The sequence below is a fragment of the Pecten maximus genome, chromosome 1 (genome assembly GCF_902652985.1).
Source record: "Pecten maximus chromosome 1, xPecMax1.1, whole genome shotgun sequence".
Classification (NCBI taxonomy): Eukaryota; Metazoa; Mollusca; class Bivalvia; order Pectinida; family Pectinidae; genus Pecten; species Pecten maximus.
The window spans coordinates 30,229,407-30,249,202 of NC_047015.1; the positions used below are offsets into that span (position 1 = coordinate 30,229,407).

At 38.0% G+C, this 19,796-nt stretch overlaps 3 protein-coding genes across 3 annotated transcripts; all 3 read right to left on the reverse strand.

The window, feature by feature from the left end:
* Nucleotides 1-15,343: 15,343 nt before the first annotated feature.
* LOC117338417 lies at nucleotides 15,344-15,958 on the reverse strand. Its single transcript, XM_033899807.1, has one exon. It carries the CDS (start codon nucleotides 15,956-15,958, stop codon nucleotides 15,344-15,346), a length of 615 nt encoding a protein of 204 aa, XP_033755698.1.
* An 831-nt stretch (nucleotides 15,959-16,789) lies between these two features.
* Nucleotides 16,790-17,548, reverse strand: LOC117338521. The gene has a single exon (XM_033899911.1). It carries the CDS (start codon nucleotides 17,546-17,548, stop codon nucleotides 16,790-16,792), a length of 759 nt encoding a protein of 252 aa, XP_033755802.1.
* LOC117338620 lies at nucleotides 17,545-18,303 on the reverse strand. Its single transcript, XM_033900009.1, has one exon. The coding sequence runs from the start codon at nucleotides 18,301-18,303 to the stop codon at nucleotides 17,545-17,547; it is 759 nt and encodes a 252-aa protein (XP_033755900.1).
* Nucleotides 18,304-19,796: the final 1,493 nt, after the last annotated feature.

Genomic DNA, 19,796 nt, shown 5'->3' on the forward strand with positions numbered 1-19,796 from the left:
GCTGATAAATTATCCCCAAAAAGGGACAAATAATCAATGGAACATACTATGCTTCACTTCTGAGGCAGTTACGGCAAAATATTAAACTTAAGTGCCGCGGAAAGCTCACTAAAGGTGTGTTATTCCATCAGAACGATACTCCTGTTCACAAGGCTGTCATTGTCATGGCTGCCATTCACGATTGTAGCTTTAAATTAATTGAGCATCCGCCTTATTCACCTGATCTTGCTCCATCAGACTTTCTTCTATTTCCAAAACTGAAAACAGCTATTTCAGGCACCCTAACCCTAACATGCAGTGGATGACTTTCTGAACAGCCAAAAAAAGGAAATCACCACTGGCAAAAGTGTATAGATACTGAAGGGGATTATGTTGAAAAATAATACAATATGTCCGGCAACATTAAAATCCTTCAATACTGGGCTCACAACATATCAATCAGCCCTCGTAGTCATATGACTTTGAAACAATATCAGATATGGTCATACTTTTGAAACATTAAATATAGTCATATGACTTTTGAAACAATATTAAACAGTGGCGTAGGAAGTCGTCAAAAAGTGGGGGGGGGGGGGGGGGGGGGCAAATTTTGTTTTTTTTACCTTAAATTTTACGCACTATACACATCGTATACCATCTCCGCAAAGTTTGCCAATAATCATCATTTCAACAGCTCCATGATAATATATGTAGTACAAAATAAGTTATTTACGCAAATCAGGATATATTATTTATAATTAAACATGAATCACCAGGCGCGGATCCAGAATTTTCGAAAGGGGATTTTTTTTCCATTTCTAAGGGGGTTCTAGGGAAAATGAATATAGCAAATTTTTAATCATTCGGGATCAGGTGCGGACCCAGGATTTTCGAAACGGGGGTCCAGTATAATTTATTGATAATGCGAGCGCCGTAGGCGCGAGTCGATTTTTTTTTTTTCATTTTTAAGGGGTTCTGGGGGGGCAAAGCGCCCCGGCGGAAAATGAATATAGCAAATTTTCAATCATTCAGGATCAGGCGCGGACCCAGGAATTTCGAAACGAGGGTCCAGTATAATTTAGTGATAATGAGAGCAGCGTAGGCGCGAGCCGAATTTTTTTCCATTTTTAAGGTTATAAAAAAAAATTCCTCCTCCGAAAAAAGGGAAAATTTACCTAGAATAGGTATTCACTTTAAAAACTTATTATTTTCCCTTAATAATTGACAGGTTTTTAACTTTTCGAATCTGATAGAATGTGTATCTAAAGCGAACCCGATATGCTGCTAATTTGTCGACAACAGATGCCCAGTGCCGTTTCATGTTATACGGTTTCTAAACTGTTTCCTCATTCGTACCTGTCGGTAATTATATCACTCTATTCACATTAAAACCGTGCATTCTTATTCATGTTGCGTTTCTGTCTTGTTCTCATTATGAAATCAATCAACTTCACAAATTATCATCAACTATGTGATGAAGTTAAGCAAAATTTCGTATTAAGATATAAATATTGACTTACCAGGCTAGTGCAGACGACCGACACACAGGTCTGAGGATTGATATACTAGTATAAAAGTCGGAATGTTCCGGATGTACAAGATTAAGTTTTTATCGTTGCCTTCAAGAAAATTTACAGATATTCATCGAAATGAATATAAAAATTCGTGTTTTCCCCCCCCTTTTTAAGATTTTGGATGCCAAAAAGTGTGTGTGGGGGGGGGGGGGGGGGGGGGGCAATTGCCACTGTTAAATATAGTTATATGACAACAATTCATCAGACAACTAACCATCAGAAAACTAACCATCAGACAACTAACCATCAGACAACTAACCATCAGAAAACTAACGTACATGTATGGCGCTCGTTAAGTTTTCGTGGAAACCAATCGGATCACGTAAACAGAATGAAAACGATAAGATAAAGAGGACATACAGTGGATTTAGTGAGAGGAATAGTTGATAAAATGGAATCTGGAGCTCATTAGAGCATTAGTTATTATAGATACTATAGTCTTATACTGTAAACTGTATCCACTATATCCAAACGAGACATACAAATGTACTGTTGTTAGCGGAAGGCCAACCATGGTTACGGAAAACTAGTAGATTTTCGTTAATACATGGCTATTTAATCGGATCGGAACTGTTTCCCGAGGACCAAATGATGTCCATGGGGACTACCAGAATTCTGGATGAATAAGAAAAAACATCAACCTTGGAACGCTGAAAAACCGCTCGAGATTTGTAATAGCCAGAAGGAGTCATCCGAAACCAGGTAACATAGATCGAGGATCAGGATGTCCGCCGAAACCAGGTAACATAGATCAAGGATCAGGATGTCCGCCGAAACCAGGTAACATAGATCAAGGATCAGGATGTCCGCCGAAACCAGGTAGCATAGATCGAGGATCGGGATGTCCGCCGAAACCAGGTAACATAGATCAAGGATCAGAATGTCCGCCGAAACCAGGTAACATAGATCAAGGATCAGAATGTCCGCCGAAACCAGGTAACATAGATCAAGGATCGGGATGTCCACCAAAACCAGGTAACATAGATCAAAGATCCTGATGTCCGCCGAAACCAGGTAACATAGATCAAGGATCAGGATGTCCGCCGAAACCAGGTAACATAGATCAAGGATCAGGATGTCCGCCGAAACCAGGTAACATAGATCAAGGATCAGGATGTCCGCCGAAACCAGGTAACATAGATCGAGGATCAGGATGTCCGCCGAAACCAGGTAACATAGATCAAGGATCCTGATGTCCGCCGAAACCAGGTAACATAGATCAAGGATCAGGATGTCCGCCGAAACCAGGTAACATAGATCAAGGATCGGGATGTCCGCCGAAACCAGGTAACATAGATCAAGGATCCTGATGTCCGCCGAAACCAGGTAACATAGATCAAGGATCGGGATGTCCGCCGAAACCAGGTAGCATAGATCGAGGATCAGGATGTCCGCCGAAACCAGGTAGCATAGATCGAGGATCAGGATGTCCACCGAAACCAGGTAACATAGATCAAGGATCCTGATGTCCGCCGAAACCAGGTAACATAGATCAAGGATCCTGATGTCCGCCGAAACCAGGTAACATAGATCAAGGATCGGGATGTCCGCCGAAACCAGGTAGCATAGATCAAGGATCGGGATGTCCGCCGAAACCAGGTAGCATAGATCGAGGATCAGGTACTAGTACATGTACATTTATCTTGATACATCTGGTGCTTCACTTAGAAACCAATACTCCTTTCAACGAAAATGAACAACTCAGCTTATTTTGGGAATGATAGATTTTAAAACAGACATCCTTCATAAAGGAAAAACTGTAGCCGACACGATATATCATCGTCTTTTCTTTAATGTAGATGTATATCAGTCAATGGAAAACTCTCGGGATGGAGTGTTGAGTGATTTCATAAGGTGGAAACACCATCTTACACATCAATGAAAAGCGGAGTTCCTAAAGGAAGTGTCCTTGATTTAACTCATCCAATTACCAACATTTTGAGGACAACACCAGAGTTTTCAATGTGTTTAATAATCCAGTCTATGTCATCAGTATTGGTTATTGCCCTTCATACAGTTGACTACACTGCATTCGTACGATAGTTCACGTAATTGTGGTGATTTTGCTCCAAACTTAATAAGAAGCCTTATTATTACCACGAGTTCTGCATTCCTCGAGTTGTTGTTCTTTATGAATATTCATGTACCAATAATCTACTTTGTGTCTTCTCAACCAGCTTCTAGGAAAGATCAGTCATGCGTATCTATTGATGTATATGCTACAAAGTGCCCCTTCATTTTTAAAGTGGCTCCTTCCAACGTCGGTTTGACAGGACAAAGAGCAAACATCAGACCGGTTTGTAGACTAATGACATAACTAGTCTAGTAATTTTTGTATAAGCATCTATGCTTATGAAACCATGTCTTAACATTAGCCAACAATAACTTTTTACCCACGATATCTGGTTATGCTAAATTCATGCAAGATTACATGTTTTTACACTTAGAATCAGAGTTACATTTGCAATCTTCCGTAATGTTCACGTTACCGAAGATACCGTTTACATTACTGTCTTTACCGTTACACTTATAACTTCGGTCTGTATTATTCATATTAAGTCATTTCATTATGTATAACTATTTATGTAAAACCTCTAATTTTATTACTAATGTCTTACATCAGCTTTTACCATAATTATCATTACGGTCTTGTCACAACGCTATACATTAACTGTCTATGTAATACTGCATTAAACTACACTGGTCATTACACGTTATTTAACTTACACTGGTTATGTACACTACAGTAGTTACATGGTCTAGTACAATTACACTGGTCATGTTACCTCCGTCATGTACACTACGATGTAAACACGTCATTTACAATACATGGTCTCTGTTAACAATACACTGGTCTATGTTACCACTTACACTGTCCTCTGTTACTACATTACACTGGTCCTATGTACACATTACACTGGCTCTATGTACACATTACACGTGGTCTATGTTACACATTACACTTGTCTATGTTACACATTCCACTGGGTCTATGTTTACCCATCTACACTGGTCTATGTTACAACATTACCACTGGTCTATGTACACATTACACTGGTTCTATGTTACACATTTACACTGGTCTATGGTACACATTACACTGGTCTATGTTTACACACTTACACTGGTCTATGTTACACCTTACACTGGTCTATGTTACACATTTACACTGGTCTATTGTTACACATTACACTGGTCTATGCTTACAACACTTACACTGGTCTATGTTACACATTACACTGGTCTATGTTACAATTACACTGGTCTATGTTACACATTACACTGGTCTATGTTACACATTACACTGGTCTATGTTACACATTACACTGGTCTATGTTACACATTACACTGGTCTATGTTACACATTACACTGGTCTATGTTACACATTACACTGGTCTATGTTACACATTACACTGGTCTATGTTACACATTACACTGGTCTATGTTACACATTACACTGGTCTATGTTACACATTACACTGGTCTATGTTACACATTACACTGGTCTATGTTACACATTACACTGGTCTATGTTACACATTACACTGGTCTATGTTACACATTACACTGGTCTATGTTACACATTACACTGGTCTATGTTACACATTACACTGGTCTATGTTACACATTACACTGGTCTATGTTACACATTACACTGGTCTATGTTACACATTACACTGGTCTATGTTACACATTACACTGGTCTATGTTACACATTACACTGGTCTATGTTACACATTACACTGGTCTATGTTACACATTACACTGGTCTATGTTACACATTACACTGGTCTATGTTACACATTACACTGGTCTATGTTACACATTACACTGGTCTATGTTACACATTACACTGGTCTATGTTACACATTACACTGGTCTATGTTACACATTACACTGGTCTATGTTACACATTACACTGGTCTATGTTACACATTACACTGGTCTATGTTACACATTACACTGGTCTATGTTACACATTACACTGGTCTATGTTACACATTACACTGGTCTATGTTACACATTACACTGGTCTATGTTACACATTACACTGGTCTATGTTACACATTACACTGGTCTATGTTACACATTACACTGGTCTATGTTACACATTACACTGGTCTATGTTACACATTACACTGGTCTATGTTACACATTACACTGGTCTATGTTACACATTACACTGGTCTATGTTACACATTACACTGGTCTATGTTACACATTACACTGGTCTATGTTACACATTACACTGGTCTATGTTACACATTACACTGGTCTATGTTACACATTACACTGGTCTATGTTACACATTACACTGGTCTATGTTACACATTACACTGGTCTATGTTACACATTACACTGGTCTATGTTACACATTACACTGGTCTATGTTACACATTACACTGTCTATGTTACACATTACACTGGTCTATGTTACACATTACACTGGTCTATGTTACACATTACACTGGTCTATGTTACACATTACACTGGTCTATGTGACACATTACACTGGTCTATGTTACACATTACACTGGTCTATGTTACACATTACACTGGTCTATGTTACACATTACACTGGTCTATGTTACACATTACACTGGTCTATGTTACACATTACACTGTCTATGTTACACATTACACTGGTCTATGTTACACATTACACTGGTCTATGTTACACATTACACTGTCTATGTTACACATTACACTGGTCTATGTTACACATTACACTGGTCTATGTTACACATTACACTGTCTATGTTACACATTACACTGTCTATGTTACACATTACACTGGTCTATGTTACACATTACACTGTCTATGTTACACATTACACTGGTCTATGTTACACATTACACTGGTCTATGTTACACATTACACTGGTCTATGTTACACATTACACTGGTCTATGTTACACATTACACTGGTCTATGTTACACATTACACTGGTCTATGTTACACATTACACTGGTCTATGTTACACATTACACTGGTCTATGTTACACATTACACTGTCTATGTTACACATTACACTGGTCTATGTTACACATTACACTGTCTATGTTACACATTACACTGGTCTATGTTACACATTACACTGTCTATGTTACACATTACACTGTCTATGTTACACATTACACTGGTCTATGTTACACATTACACTGTCTATGTTACACATTACACTGGTCTATGTTACACATTACACTGTCTATGTTACACATTACACTGGTCTATGTTACACATTACACTGGTCTATGTTACACATTACACTGGTCTATGTTACACATTACACTGTCTATGTTACACATTACACTGGTCTATGTTACACATTACACTGGTCTATGTTACACATTACACTGGTCTATGTTACACATTACACTGGTCTATGTTACACATTACACTGGTCTATGTTACACATTACACTGGTCTATGTTACACATTACACTGGTCTATGTTACACATTACACTGGTCTATGTTACACATTACACTGGTCTATGTTACACATCACACTGGTCTATGTTACACATTACACTGGTCTATGTTACACATTACACTGTCTATGTTACACATTACACAGGTCTATGTTACACATTACACTGGTCTATGTGACACATTACACTGATCTATGTTACATATTACACTGGTCTATGTTACACATTACACAGGTCTATGTTACACATTACACTGGTCTATGTTACATTACACTGGTCTATGTGACATATTACACTGGTCTATGTTACACATTACACTGTCTTTGTTACATTACACTGGTCTATGTGACATATTACACTGGCCTATGTTACACATTACACTGGTCTATGTTACATATAACACTGGTCTATGTTACACATTACACTGTCTATGTTACATATTACACTGTCTATGTTACACATTACACTGTCTATGTTACACATTACCCTGTCTATGTTACATATTACACTGGTCTATGTTACACATTACCCTGGTCTATGTTACACATTACACTGGTCTATGTTACACATTACACTGGTCTATGTTACACATTACACTGGTCTATGTTATACATTACACTGTCTATGTTACACATTACACTGGTCTATGTTACACATTACACTGGTCCATGTTACACTTTACACTGTCTATGTTACACATTACACTGGTCCATGTTACACTGTACACTGGTCTATGTTACATTACACTGGTCTATGTGACACATTACACTGGTCTATGTTACATATTACACTGGTCAATGTTACACATTACACTGGTCTATGTTACACATTACACTGTCTATGTGACACATTACACTGGTCTATGTTACACATTACACTGTCTATGTGACACATTACACTGGTCTATGTTACACATTACACTGGTCCATGTTACACATTACACTGGTCTATGTTACACATTACACTGGTCTATGTTACACATTACACTGGTCCATGTTACACATTACACTGGACTGTGTTACACATTACACCGGTCTATGTTACATATTACACTGGTCTATGTTACACATTACACTGGTCTATGTTACACATTACACTGGTCTATGTTACACATTACACTGGTCTATGTTACACATTACACTGGTCTATGTTACACATTACACTGGTCTATGTTACACATTACACTGGTCTATGTTACACATTACACTGGTCTATGTTACACATTACACTGGTCTATGTTACACATTACACTGGTCTATGTTACACATTACACTGTCTATGTTACACATTACACTGGTCTATGTTACACATTACACTGGTCTATGTTACACATTACACTGGTCTATGTTACACATTACACTGGTCTATGTTACACATTACACTGGTCTATGTTACACATTACACTGGTCTATGTTACACATTACACTGGTCTATGTTACACATTACACTGGTCTATGTTACACATTACACTGGTCTATGTTACACATTACACTGGTCTATGTTACACATTACACTGGTCTATGTTACACATTACACTGGTCTATGTTACACATTACACTGGTCTATGTTACACATTACACTGGTCTATGTATTACACTGCTATGTACCATCACTGGTCTATGTTGACAATTACACTGGTCTATGTTACACATTACACGGTCTGTTAACATTACACTGTCTTGTTACATTACACTGGTCTATGTGACATATTACACTGGTCTATGTTACACATTACATGTCTTGTACATTACACTGGTCTATGTGTACAATTACACTGGTCTATGTTACACATTACACTAGGTCTATGTTACACATTACACTGGTCTATGTACACATTACACTGGTCTATGTACAATTATTTACATACACTGGTCTATGTTACACATTACACTGGTCTATGTTACAATTACACTGGTCTATGTTACACATTACAACTGGTCTATGTTACACATTACACTGGTCTATGTTACATATTACACTGGTCTATGTTACACATTACACTGTCTATGTTACACATTACATGTCTTACACATACACTGGTCTATGTACATACATCATTTACTTACACTGGTCTATGTGACATATTACACTGGTCTATGTTACACATTACACTGGTCTATGTTACACATTACACTGTCTATGTGACATATTACACTGTCTATGTGACATATTACACTGTCTATGTTACACATTACACTGTCTATGTTACACATTACACTGTCTATGTGACACATTACACTGGTCTATGTTACACATTACCTTGGTCTATGTTACACATTACACTGGTCTATGTTACACATTACACTGGTCTATGTTACACATTACACTGGTCTATGTTACACATTACACTGGTCTATGTTACACATTACACTGTCTATGTTACACATAACACTGGTCTATGTTACACATTACACTGGTCCATGTTACACTTTACACTGTCTATGTTACACATTACACAGGTCTATGTTACACATTACACTGGTCTATGTTACACATTACACTGGTCTATGTTACACATTACACTGGTCTATGTTACACATTACACTGGTCTATGTTACACATCACACTGGTCTATGTTACACATTACACTGGTCTATGTTACACATTACACTGTCTATGTTACACATTACACAGGTCTATGTTACACATTACACTGGTCTATGTGACACATTACACTGATCTATGTTACATATTACACTGGTCTATGTTACACATTACACAGGTCTATGTTACACATTACACTGGTCTATGTTACATTACACTGGTCTATGTGACATATTACACTGGTCTATGTTACACATTACACTGTCTTTGTTACATTACACTGGTCTATGTGACATATTACACTGGCCTATGTTACACATTACACTGGTCTATGTTACATATAACACTGGTCTATGTTACACATTACACTGTCTATGTTACATATTACACTGGTCTATGTTACACATTACACTGTCTATGTGACACATTACACTGGTCTATGTTACACATTACACTGGTCCATGTTACACATTACACTGGTCTATGTTACACATTACACTGGTCTATGTTACACATTACACTGGTCCATGTTACACATTACACTGGACTGTGTTACACATTACACCGGTCTATGTTACATATTACACTGGTCTATGTTACACATTACACTGGTCTATGTTACACATTACACTGGTCTATGTTACACATTACACTGTCTATGTTACACATTACACTGGTCTATGTTACACATTACACTGGTCTATGTTACACATTACACTGGTCTATGTTACACATTACACTGGTCTATGTTACACATCACACTGGTCTATGTTACACATTACACTGGTCTATGTTACACATTACACTGTCTATGTTACACATTACACAGGTCTATGTTACACATTACACTGGTCTATGTGACACATTACACTGATCTATGTTACACATTACACTGGTCTATGTTACACATTACACTGGTCTATGTTACATATTACACTGGTCTATGTTACATATTACACTGGTCTATGTTACACATTACACAGGTCTATGTTACACATTACACTGGTGTATGTTACATTACACTGGTCTATGTGACATATTACACTGGTCTATGTTACACATTACACTGTCTTTGTTACATTACACTGGTCTATGTGACATATTACACTGGCCTATGTTACACATTACACTGGTCTATGTTACATATAACACTGGTCTATGTTACACATTACACAGGTCTATGTTACACATTACACTGGTCTATGTTACATTACACTGGTCTATGTGACATATTACACTGGTCTATGTTACACATTACACTGTCTTTGTTACATTACACTGGTCTATGTGACATATTACACTGGCCTATGTTACACATTACACTGGTCTATGTTACATATAACACTGGTCTATGTTACACATTACACTGTCTATGTTACACATTACACTGTCTATGTTACACATTACACTGTCTATGTTACACATTACACTGTCTATGTGACACATTACACTGGTCTATGTTACACATTACCTTGGTCTATGTTACACATTACACTGGTCTATGTTATACATTACACTGGTCTATGTTACACATTACACTGGTCTATGTTACACATTACACTGGTCTATGTTACACATTACACTGTCTATGTTACACATTACACTGGTCTATGTTACACATTACACTGGTCCATGTTACACTTTACACTGTCTATGTTACACATTACACTGGTCCATGTTACACTTTACACTGGTCTATGTTACATTACACTGGTCTATGTGACACATTACACTGGTCTATGTTACATATAACACTGGTCTATGTTACACATTACACTGTCTATGTTACATATTACACTGTCTATGTTACACATTACACTGTCTATGTTACACATTACACTGTCTATGTGACATATTACACTGTCTATGTTACACATTACACTGTCTATGTTACACATTACACTCTCTATGTGACATATTACACTGGTCTATGTTACACATTACCCTGGTCTATGTTACACATTACACTGGTCTATGTTACACATTACACTGGTCTATGTTACACATTACACTGGTCTATGTTACACATTACACTGGTCTATGTTACACATTACACTGTCTATGTTACACATTACACTGGTCTATGTTACACATTACACTGGTCCATGTTACACTTTACACTGTCTATGTTACACATTACACTGGTCCATGTTACACTTTACACTGGTCTATGTTACATTACACTGGTCTATGTGACACATTACACTGGTCTATGTTACATATTACACTGGTCTATGTTACACATTACACTGGTCTATGTTACACATTACACTGGTCTATGTTACACATTACACTGTCTATGTTACACATTACACTGTCTATGTTACACATTACACTGGTCTATGTTACATTACACTGTCTATGTTACACATTACACTGGTCTATGTTACACATTACACTGGTCTATGTTACACATTACACTGGTCTATGTTACACTTTACACTGGTCTATGTTACACATTACACTGGTCTATGTTACATTACACTGGTCTATGTGACATATTACACTGGTCTATGTTACACATTACACTGGTCTATGTTACATATTACACTGGTCTATGTTACACATTAAACTGGTCTATGTTACATTACACTGGTCTATGTGACATATTACACTGGTCTATGTTACACATTACACTGGTCTATGTTACACATTACACTGGTCTATGTGACATATAACACTGGTCTATGTTACACATTACACTGGTCTATGTTACACATTACACTGGTCTATGTTACACATTACACTGTCTATGTTACACATTACACTGGTCTATGTTACACATTACACTGGTCTATGTTACACATTACACAGGTCTATGTTACACATTACACTGGTCTATGTTACACATTACACTGGTTTATGTTACACATTACACTGGTCTATGTTACACATTACACTGGTCCATGTTACATATTACACTGGTTTATGTTACACATTACACTGGTCTATGTGACATATTACACTGGTCTATGTTACACATTACACTGGTCTATGTTACACATTACACTGGTCTATGTTACACATTACACTGGTCTATGTTACACATTACACAGGTCTATGTTACACATTACACTGGTCTATGTTACACATAACACTGGTCTATGTTACACATTACACTGGTCTATGTTACACATAACACTGGTCTATGTTACACATTACAATGTCTATGTTACACATTACACAGTCTATGTTACACATTACACTGGTCAATGTTACACATTACACTGGTCTATGTTACACATTACACTGTCTATGTTACACATTACACTGTCTATGTGACACATTACACTGGTCTATGTTACACATTACACTGGTCCATGTTAAACATTACACTGGTCTATGTTACACATTACACTGGTCCATGTTACACATTACACTGGTCCATGTTACACATTACACTGGACTGTGTTACACATTACACCGGTCTATGTTACATATTACACTGGTCTATGTTACACATTACACTGGTCTATGTTACACATTACACTGGTCTATGTTACACATTACACTGTCTATGTTACACATTACACCGGTCTATGTTACATATTACACTGGTCTATGTTACACATTACACTGGTCTATGTTACACATTACACTGTCTATGTTACACATTACACTGGTCTATGTTACACATTACACTGGTCTATGTGACACATTACACTGGTCTATGTTACACATTACACTGGTCCATGTTACACATTACACTGGTCTATGTTACACATTACACTGGTCTATGTTACACATTACACTGGTCCATGTTACACATTACACTGGTCTATGTTACGTATCACGACTATGTATAGGCCTATGTTGCCATGATGACTCAATAAGTAGATATTCACTAACATATAAATAGAGGTTACACAACGAGTGGTTGTTGGATATGGAATTTATTTCACACGAGGAAGTTATTTTTTAAAAAATAACTTACGAGTGTGAAATAAATTCCATATCCAACAATCACGAGTCGTGTGACCTGTTTCTACCACAATAATATCGGCTTGAATCAAAGGGAAACGTGGCCAAGTATAATATTCGCGTATGCAAATAAAGTGTACCGGTGACGTCCGTGACCCGGTGATGTGACGTCATTAGATTATTGATGACGTCAATAACAATTGCAGTTTGGGTCAAAGTTCACCGTGTTAGCCAATCGAAATGCGTACAGAGTTTATACCACGTGTGGTATAAACAGATTGTTAATCAACGGCTGTAATGATTAACTGATGGTCTGAGAGTTGAATAGCACAGGGTATTGTGGTAGAAACTGGATTAACATCGTATAACGTATACACAACGAGTGATTGTTGGTATTTCTTACGTGTTAGTTATTTTTCAAAAGTTACAAAAACACGAGCTTTAGCTTTACTCGAGTGGAAAAAACATATGTAACAACTGTGAGTTTGTGTTACCTGTTTCTATCACAAGTATTTCGTGGGTGTATCACTTGTTCTGTGTCAATGTAGGTTTTTTTCAGAGGTAGTGAAATATGAAAAACTGACGATTTCAGAAATATGTTGAAATATTATAATTCATTACAAATCATTTCAACTAATTATCAAGTTTGTTATCTTCAAAGCATGAAATTGATAGAAATGTTTATTTTGGAAAATATCGCAAAAACCATTGCTAACGACTTTTGGTTTGTTATCATTTCCATGACCGCGTGAAGCAGCGTTCACATGTCAGCCAGTAAAGTAGACCCGGTCAAAGGTCATCGTGTCAGCCAATCAAAACGCATTCACAGTTTATTAACACCCACCTTTTGTGGTAAAAATATTAATTTCCTTGCGCGTCAACATCTGAGGTGACACTTCATGCGTAAGAGTTGTTGATAATTTCTCCCAAAACACCAATTACTGCCAATTAAAATGTGACATACGAGTACTAAATAAGACCGTGATAACTATATATTACGGACTACTATCAACCACTTCATTATTAGTGTTCAATGATTTCGCTCTCGGGAAAACAGTAACATTTAACTAAGTTCGTGAAACGAGAACCATTAAAGATCATCTATAGCCTTATTATCACTTTGTCATCTAACGACACCAAACAGAGAACTGAGCTCATCAAAATTTAAATTTGTTTTATTTGCTTTCAATTTTCTTTTATCCGATTACCTTTTTTCATATTCGCTATCACCATACCATACAGTCTCTGACCGATAGTCCGTGTGAGGTACCAGCCGTTCTTACGTCGCGAATTCAATTGGCAGTTAAAATGACGAGTTACATATTGGCATCAAAAGCAGATTTACGGTACGATGAATTAAATTAAATTGAAGTGAAGTGAATCCTGACGGAGTAGCTTCAAATACAATGACCAGAATGGCATTGTAACACATGCTCTCCGAGTTTACATGGTCAGCAGCGATCCATCAACGTTTCCAGATAATGTCATTGGGTATCACGGAACGTCGTCACCTTCTCGCTGTTCCTCAAATACATCCCGTCAGTCTCCAATTTTACACTCCCAACCACTCATAATATCATCTCCAACTTTACACTCGTAACCACTCATAATATCATCTCCAACTCTACACTCGTAACCACTCATAATATCATCTCCAACTCTACACTCGTAACCACTCATAATATCATCTCCAACTCTACACTCGTAACCACTCATAATATCATCTCCAACTCTACACTCCCAACCACTCATAATATCATCTCCACCTCACACTCCCAACTACTCATAACATCATCTCCAACTCTACACTCCCAACCACTCATAATATCATCTCCACCTCACACTCCCAACTACTCATAACATCATCTCCAACTCTACACTCCCAACCACTCATAATATCATCTCCACCTCACACTCCCAACCACTCATAATATCATCTCCAACTCTACACTCCCAAACACTCATAACATCATCTCCAACTCTACACTCACAACCACTCATAACATCATCTCCAACTCTACACTCCCAAACACTCATAACATCATCTCCAACTCTACACTCACAACCACTCATAACATCATCTCCAACTTTACACTCACAACCACTCATAATATCATCTCCAACTCTACACTCGTAACCACTCATAACATCATCTCCAACTCTACACTCACAACCACTCATAACATCATCTCCAACTCTATACTCACAACCACTCATAACATCATCTCCACCTCTACACTCACAACCACTCATAACATCATCTCCACCTCTACACTCACAACCACTCATAACATCATCTCCAACTCTACACTCCCAACCACTCATAACATCATCTCCAACTCTACACTCCCAACCACTCATAACATCATCTCCAACTCTACACTCCCAACCACTCATAACATCATCTCCAACTCTACACTCACAACCACTCATAACATCATCTCCAACTCTACACTCCCAACCACTCATAACATCATCTCCAACTCTACACTCCCAACCACTCATAACATCATCTCCAACTCTACACTCCCAACCCTCATAACATCATCTCCAACTCTACACTCCCAACCACTCATAACATCATCTCCAACTCTAATACTTCCAGCAACCACTCAGAGACAAATCCATCTCCAACTCTACACTCACAACCACTCATAACATCATCTCCAACTCTACACTCACAACCACTCATAACATCATCTCCAACTCTACACTCACAACCACTCATAACATCATCTCCAACTCTACACTCCCAACAACTCATAACATCATCTCCAACTCTACACTCCCAACCCTCATAACATCATCTCCAACTCTACACTCACAACCACTCATAACATCATCTCCAACTCTACACTCCCAACCACTCATAACATCATCTCCAACTCTACACTCACAACCACTCATAACATCATCTCCAACTCAACACTCACAACCACTCATAACATCATCTCCAACTCTACACTCACACCACTCATAACATCATCTCCAACTCTACACTCACCAACCACCACTCATAACATCATCCCAACTCTACACTCCCAACCACTCATAACATCATCTCCAACTCTACACTCCCAACCACTCATAACATCATCTCCAACTCTACACTCCCAACCACTCATAACATCATCTCCAACTCTACACTCCCAACCACTCATAACATCATCTCCACCTCTACACTCCCAACCTACTCATAACATCATCTCCAACTCTACACTCCCAACCACTCATAATATCATCTCCACCTCACACTCCCAACTACTCATAACATCATCTCCAACTCTACACTCCCAACCACTCATAATATCATCTCCACCTCACACTCCCAACCACTCATAATATCATCTCCAACTCTACACTCCCAACACTCATAACATCATCTCCAACTCTACACTCACAACCACTCATAACATCATCTCCAACTCTACACTCCCAAACACTCATAACATCATCTCCAACTCTACACTCACAACCACTCATAACATCATCTCCAACTCTACACTCACAACCACTCATAATATCATCTCCAACTCTACACTCGTAACCACTCATAACATCATCTCCAACTCTACACTCACAACCACTCATAACATCATCTCCAACTCTATACTCACAACCACTCATAACATCATCTCCACCTCTACACTCACAACCACTCATAACATCATCTCCACCTCTACACTCACAACCACTCATAACATCATCTCCAACTCTACACTCCCAACCACTCATAACATCATCTCCAACTCTACACTCACAACCACTCATAACATCATCTCCAACTCTATACTCACAACCACTCATAACATCATCTCCAACTCTACACTCCCAACCACTCATAACATCATCTCCAACTCTACACTCCCAACCACTCATAACATCATCTCCAACTCTACACTCCCAACCACTCATAACATCATCTCCAACTCTACACTCCCAACCACTCATAACATCATCTCCAACTCTACACTCCCAACCACTCATAACATCATCTCCAACTCTATACTCACAACCACTCATAACATCATCTCCAACTCTACACTCCCAACCACTCATAACATCATCTCCAACTCTACACTCCCAACCACTCATAACATCATCTCCAACTCTACACTCCAACCACTCATAACATCATCTCCAACTCTACACTCCCAACCACTCATAACATCATCTCCAACTCTATACTCACAACCACTCATAACATCATCTCCAACTCTACACTCACAACCACTCATAACATCATCTCCAACTCTACACTCACAACCACTCATAACATCATCTCCAACTCTACACTCACAACCACTCATAACATCATCTCCAACTCTACACTCCCAACAACTCATAACATCATCTCCAACTCTACACTCCCAACCACTCATAACATCATCTCCAACTCTACACTCACAACCACTCATAACATCATCTCCAACTCTACACTCCCAACCACTCATAACATCATCTCCAACTCTACACTCCCAACCACTCATAACATCATCTCCAACTCTACACTCACAACCACTCATAACATCATCTCCAACTCTACACTCCCAACCACTCATAACATCATCTCCAACTCTACACTCGTAACCACTCATAACATCATCTCCAACTCTACACTCGTAACCACTCATAACATCATCTCCAACTCTACACTCCCAACCACTCATAACATCATCTCCAACTCTACACTCCCAACCACTCATAACATCATCTCCAACTCTACACTCACAACCACCCATAACATCATCTCCAACTCTACACTCCCAACAACTCATAACATCATCTCCAACTCTACACTCACAACCACTCATAACATCATCTCCAACTTTACACTCGTAACCACTCATAATATCATCTCCAACTCTACACTACCAACCACTCATAATATCATCTCCACCGCTACACTCACAACCACTCATAACATCATCTCCAACTCTACACTCGTAACCACTCATAACATCATCTCCAACTCTACACTCCCAACCACTCATAACATCATCTCCAACTCTTCACTCCCAACCACTCATAACATCATCTCCAACTCTACACTCCCAACCACTCATAACATCATCTCCAACTCTACACTCCCAACTACTCATAACATCATCTCCAACTCTACACTCCCAACCACTCATAACATCATCTCCAACTCTACACTCCCAACCACTCATAACATCATCTCCAACTCTACACTCCCAACCACGCATAACATCATCTCCAACTCTACACTCACAACCACTCATAACATCATCTCCAACTCTACACTCCCAACCACTCATAACATCATCTCCAACTCTACACTCACAACCACTCATAACATCATCCCCAACTCTTAATAACTATTACGATCGACGAATACCAACGTTCTGTCAGTTAAAATGATACTGTTTCAAAGATAATGGGCCTTTATAGGTTTTTAACTTGTCTAAATGTTTCGAGAAAATCAATCTCTAAAACCAATTTCAAGATTGAAATAGATTACTCCCTCCTTGGCATTAATTTACAGCATGCACTCTCCTAATCGTAGGACGCACAAACTCTGAAATCTCAATTACAGATTCAACTTTTAAGTGCATACGTACCATTTAAATGGAATCATAATGGCCTAGAAAAACTTGTTGGAAAACTGCTAAAACTCGTTTAAGATACCCCAACCTCGATTATTAAAACGTCTTTTATAGTTTCCGTGTAACAATAAATACCGATCTGATACCAAATATCGTTTAAGATTTCAAATTTTCAAAAGCGTTTCGTATTTTGTCACCAGATGGAGATTCATGATATGGTTTCAAATAGACGCCATATTACCCGGCTGAAGATGTTGAAATTACCAATAACAGTCCACACATATCGTTTTTTTATACTAAACACATTGATTTTGACCAGGTTATGCAGGTTTTGCTTTGACTGCAGTTTGGTACACAGCATTTTAAGCTTGATAACAAATCATGACATCATTTTGATTAAAACTTACATTTGGCTTCAGATGTTAAATTGTTAGGTCTTGGAAACGACATAAAAATTAATTGCAATTTACTTTGGATATAATTAAATTAAGAGTGTCATAACTGTCACACAGAGCATGTGACAGAAGGTTTTATCAATATAATAGAACTGAGTTTTTTTTAAATAGCTTGATGTTTATTCGCTGACACGTACATTCATTTCCTTTTAAGTATGTTATTTGTTCTTACGGAAAAAATATAAAGTGTAAGAAAAAAGACTTAATAGGATATAAGGAAAAGTTATCTTACGTCTGATCTTAGTAACATTACACAACGTAACGACGTCTGATTTTAGTAACATTACACAACGTAACGACGTCTGATCTTAGTAACAT

Coding starts and splice junctions, on each gene's coding strand:
- LOC117338417 (XM_033899807.1), bottom strand. CDS start 15,958: ATGAGTGGTTGGGAGTGTAGAGTTGGAGATGATGTTATGAGTGGTTGG.
- LOC117338620 (XM_033900009.1), bottom strand. CDS start 18,303: ATGAGTGGTTACGAGTGTAAAGTTGGAGATGATGTTATGAGTGGTTGT.
- LOC117338521 (XM_033899911.1), bottom strand. CDS start 17,548: ATGAGTGGTTGGGAGTGTAGAGTTGGAGATGATGTTATGAGTGGTTGG.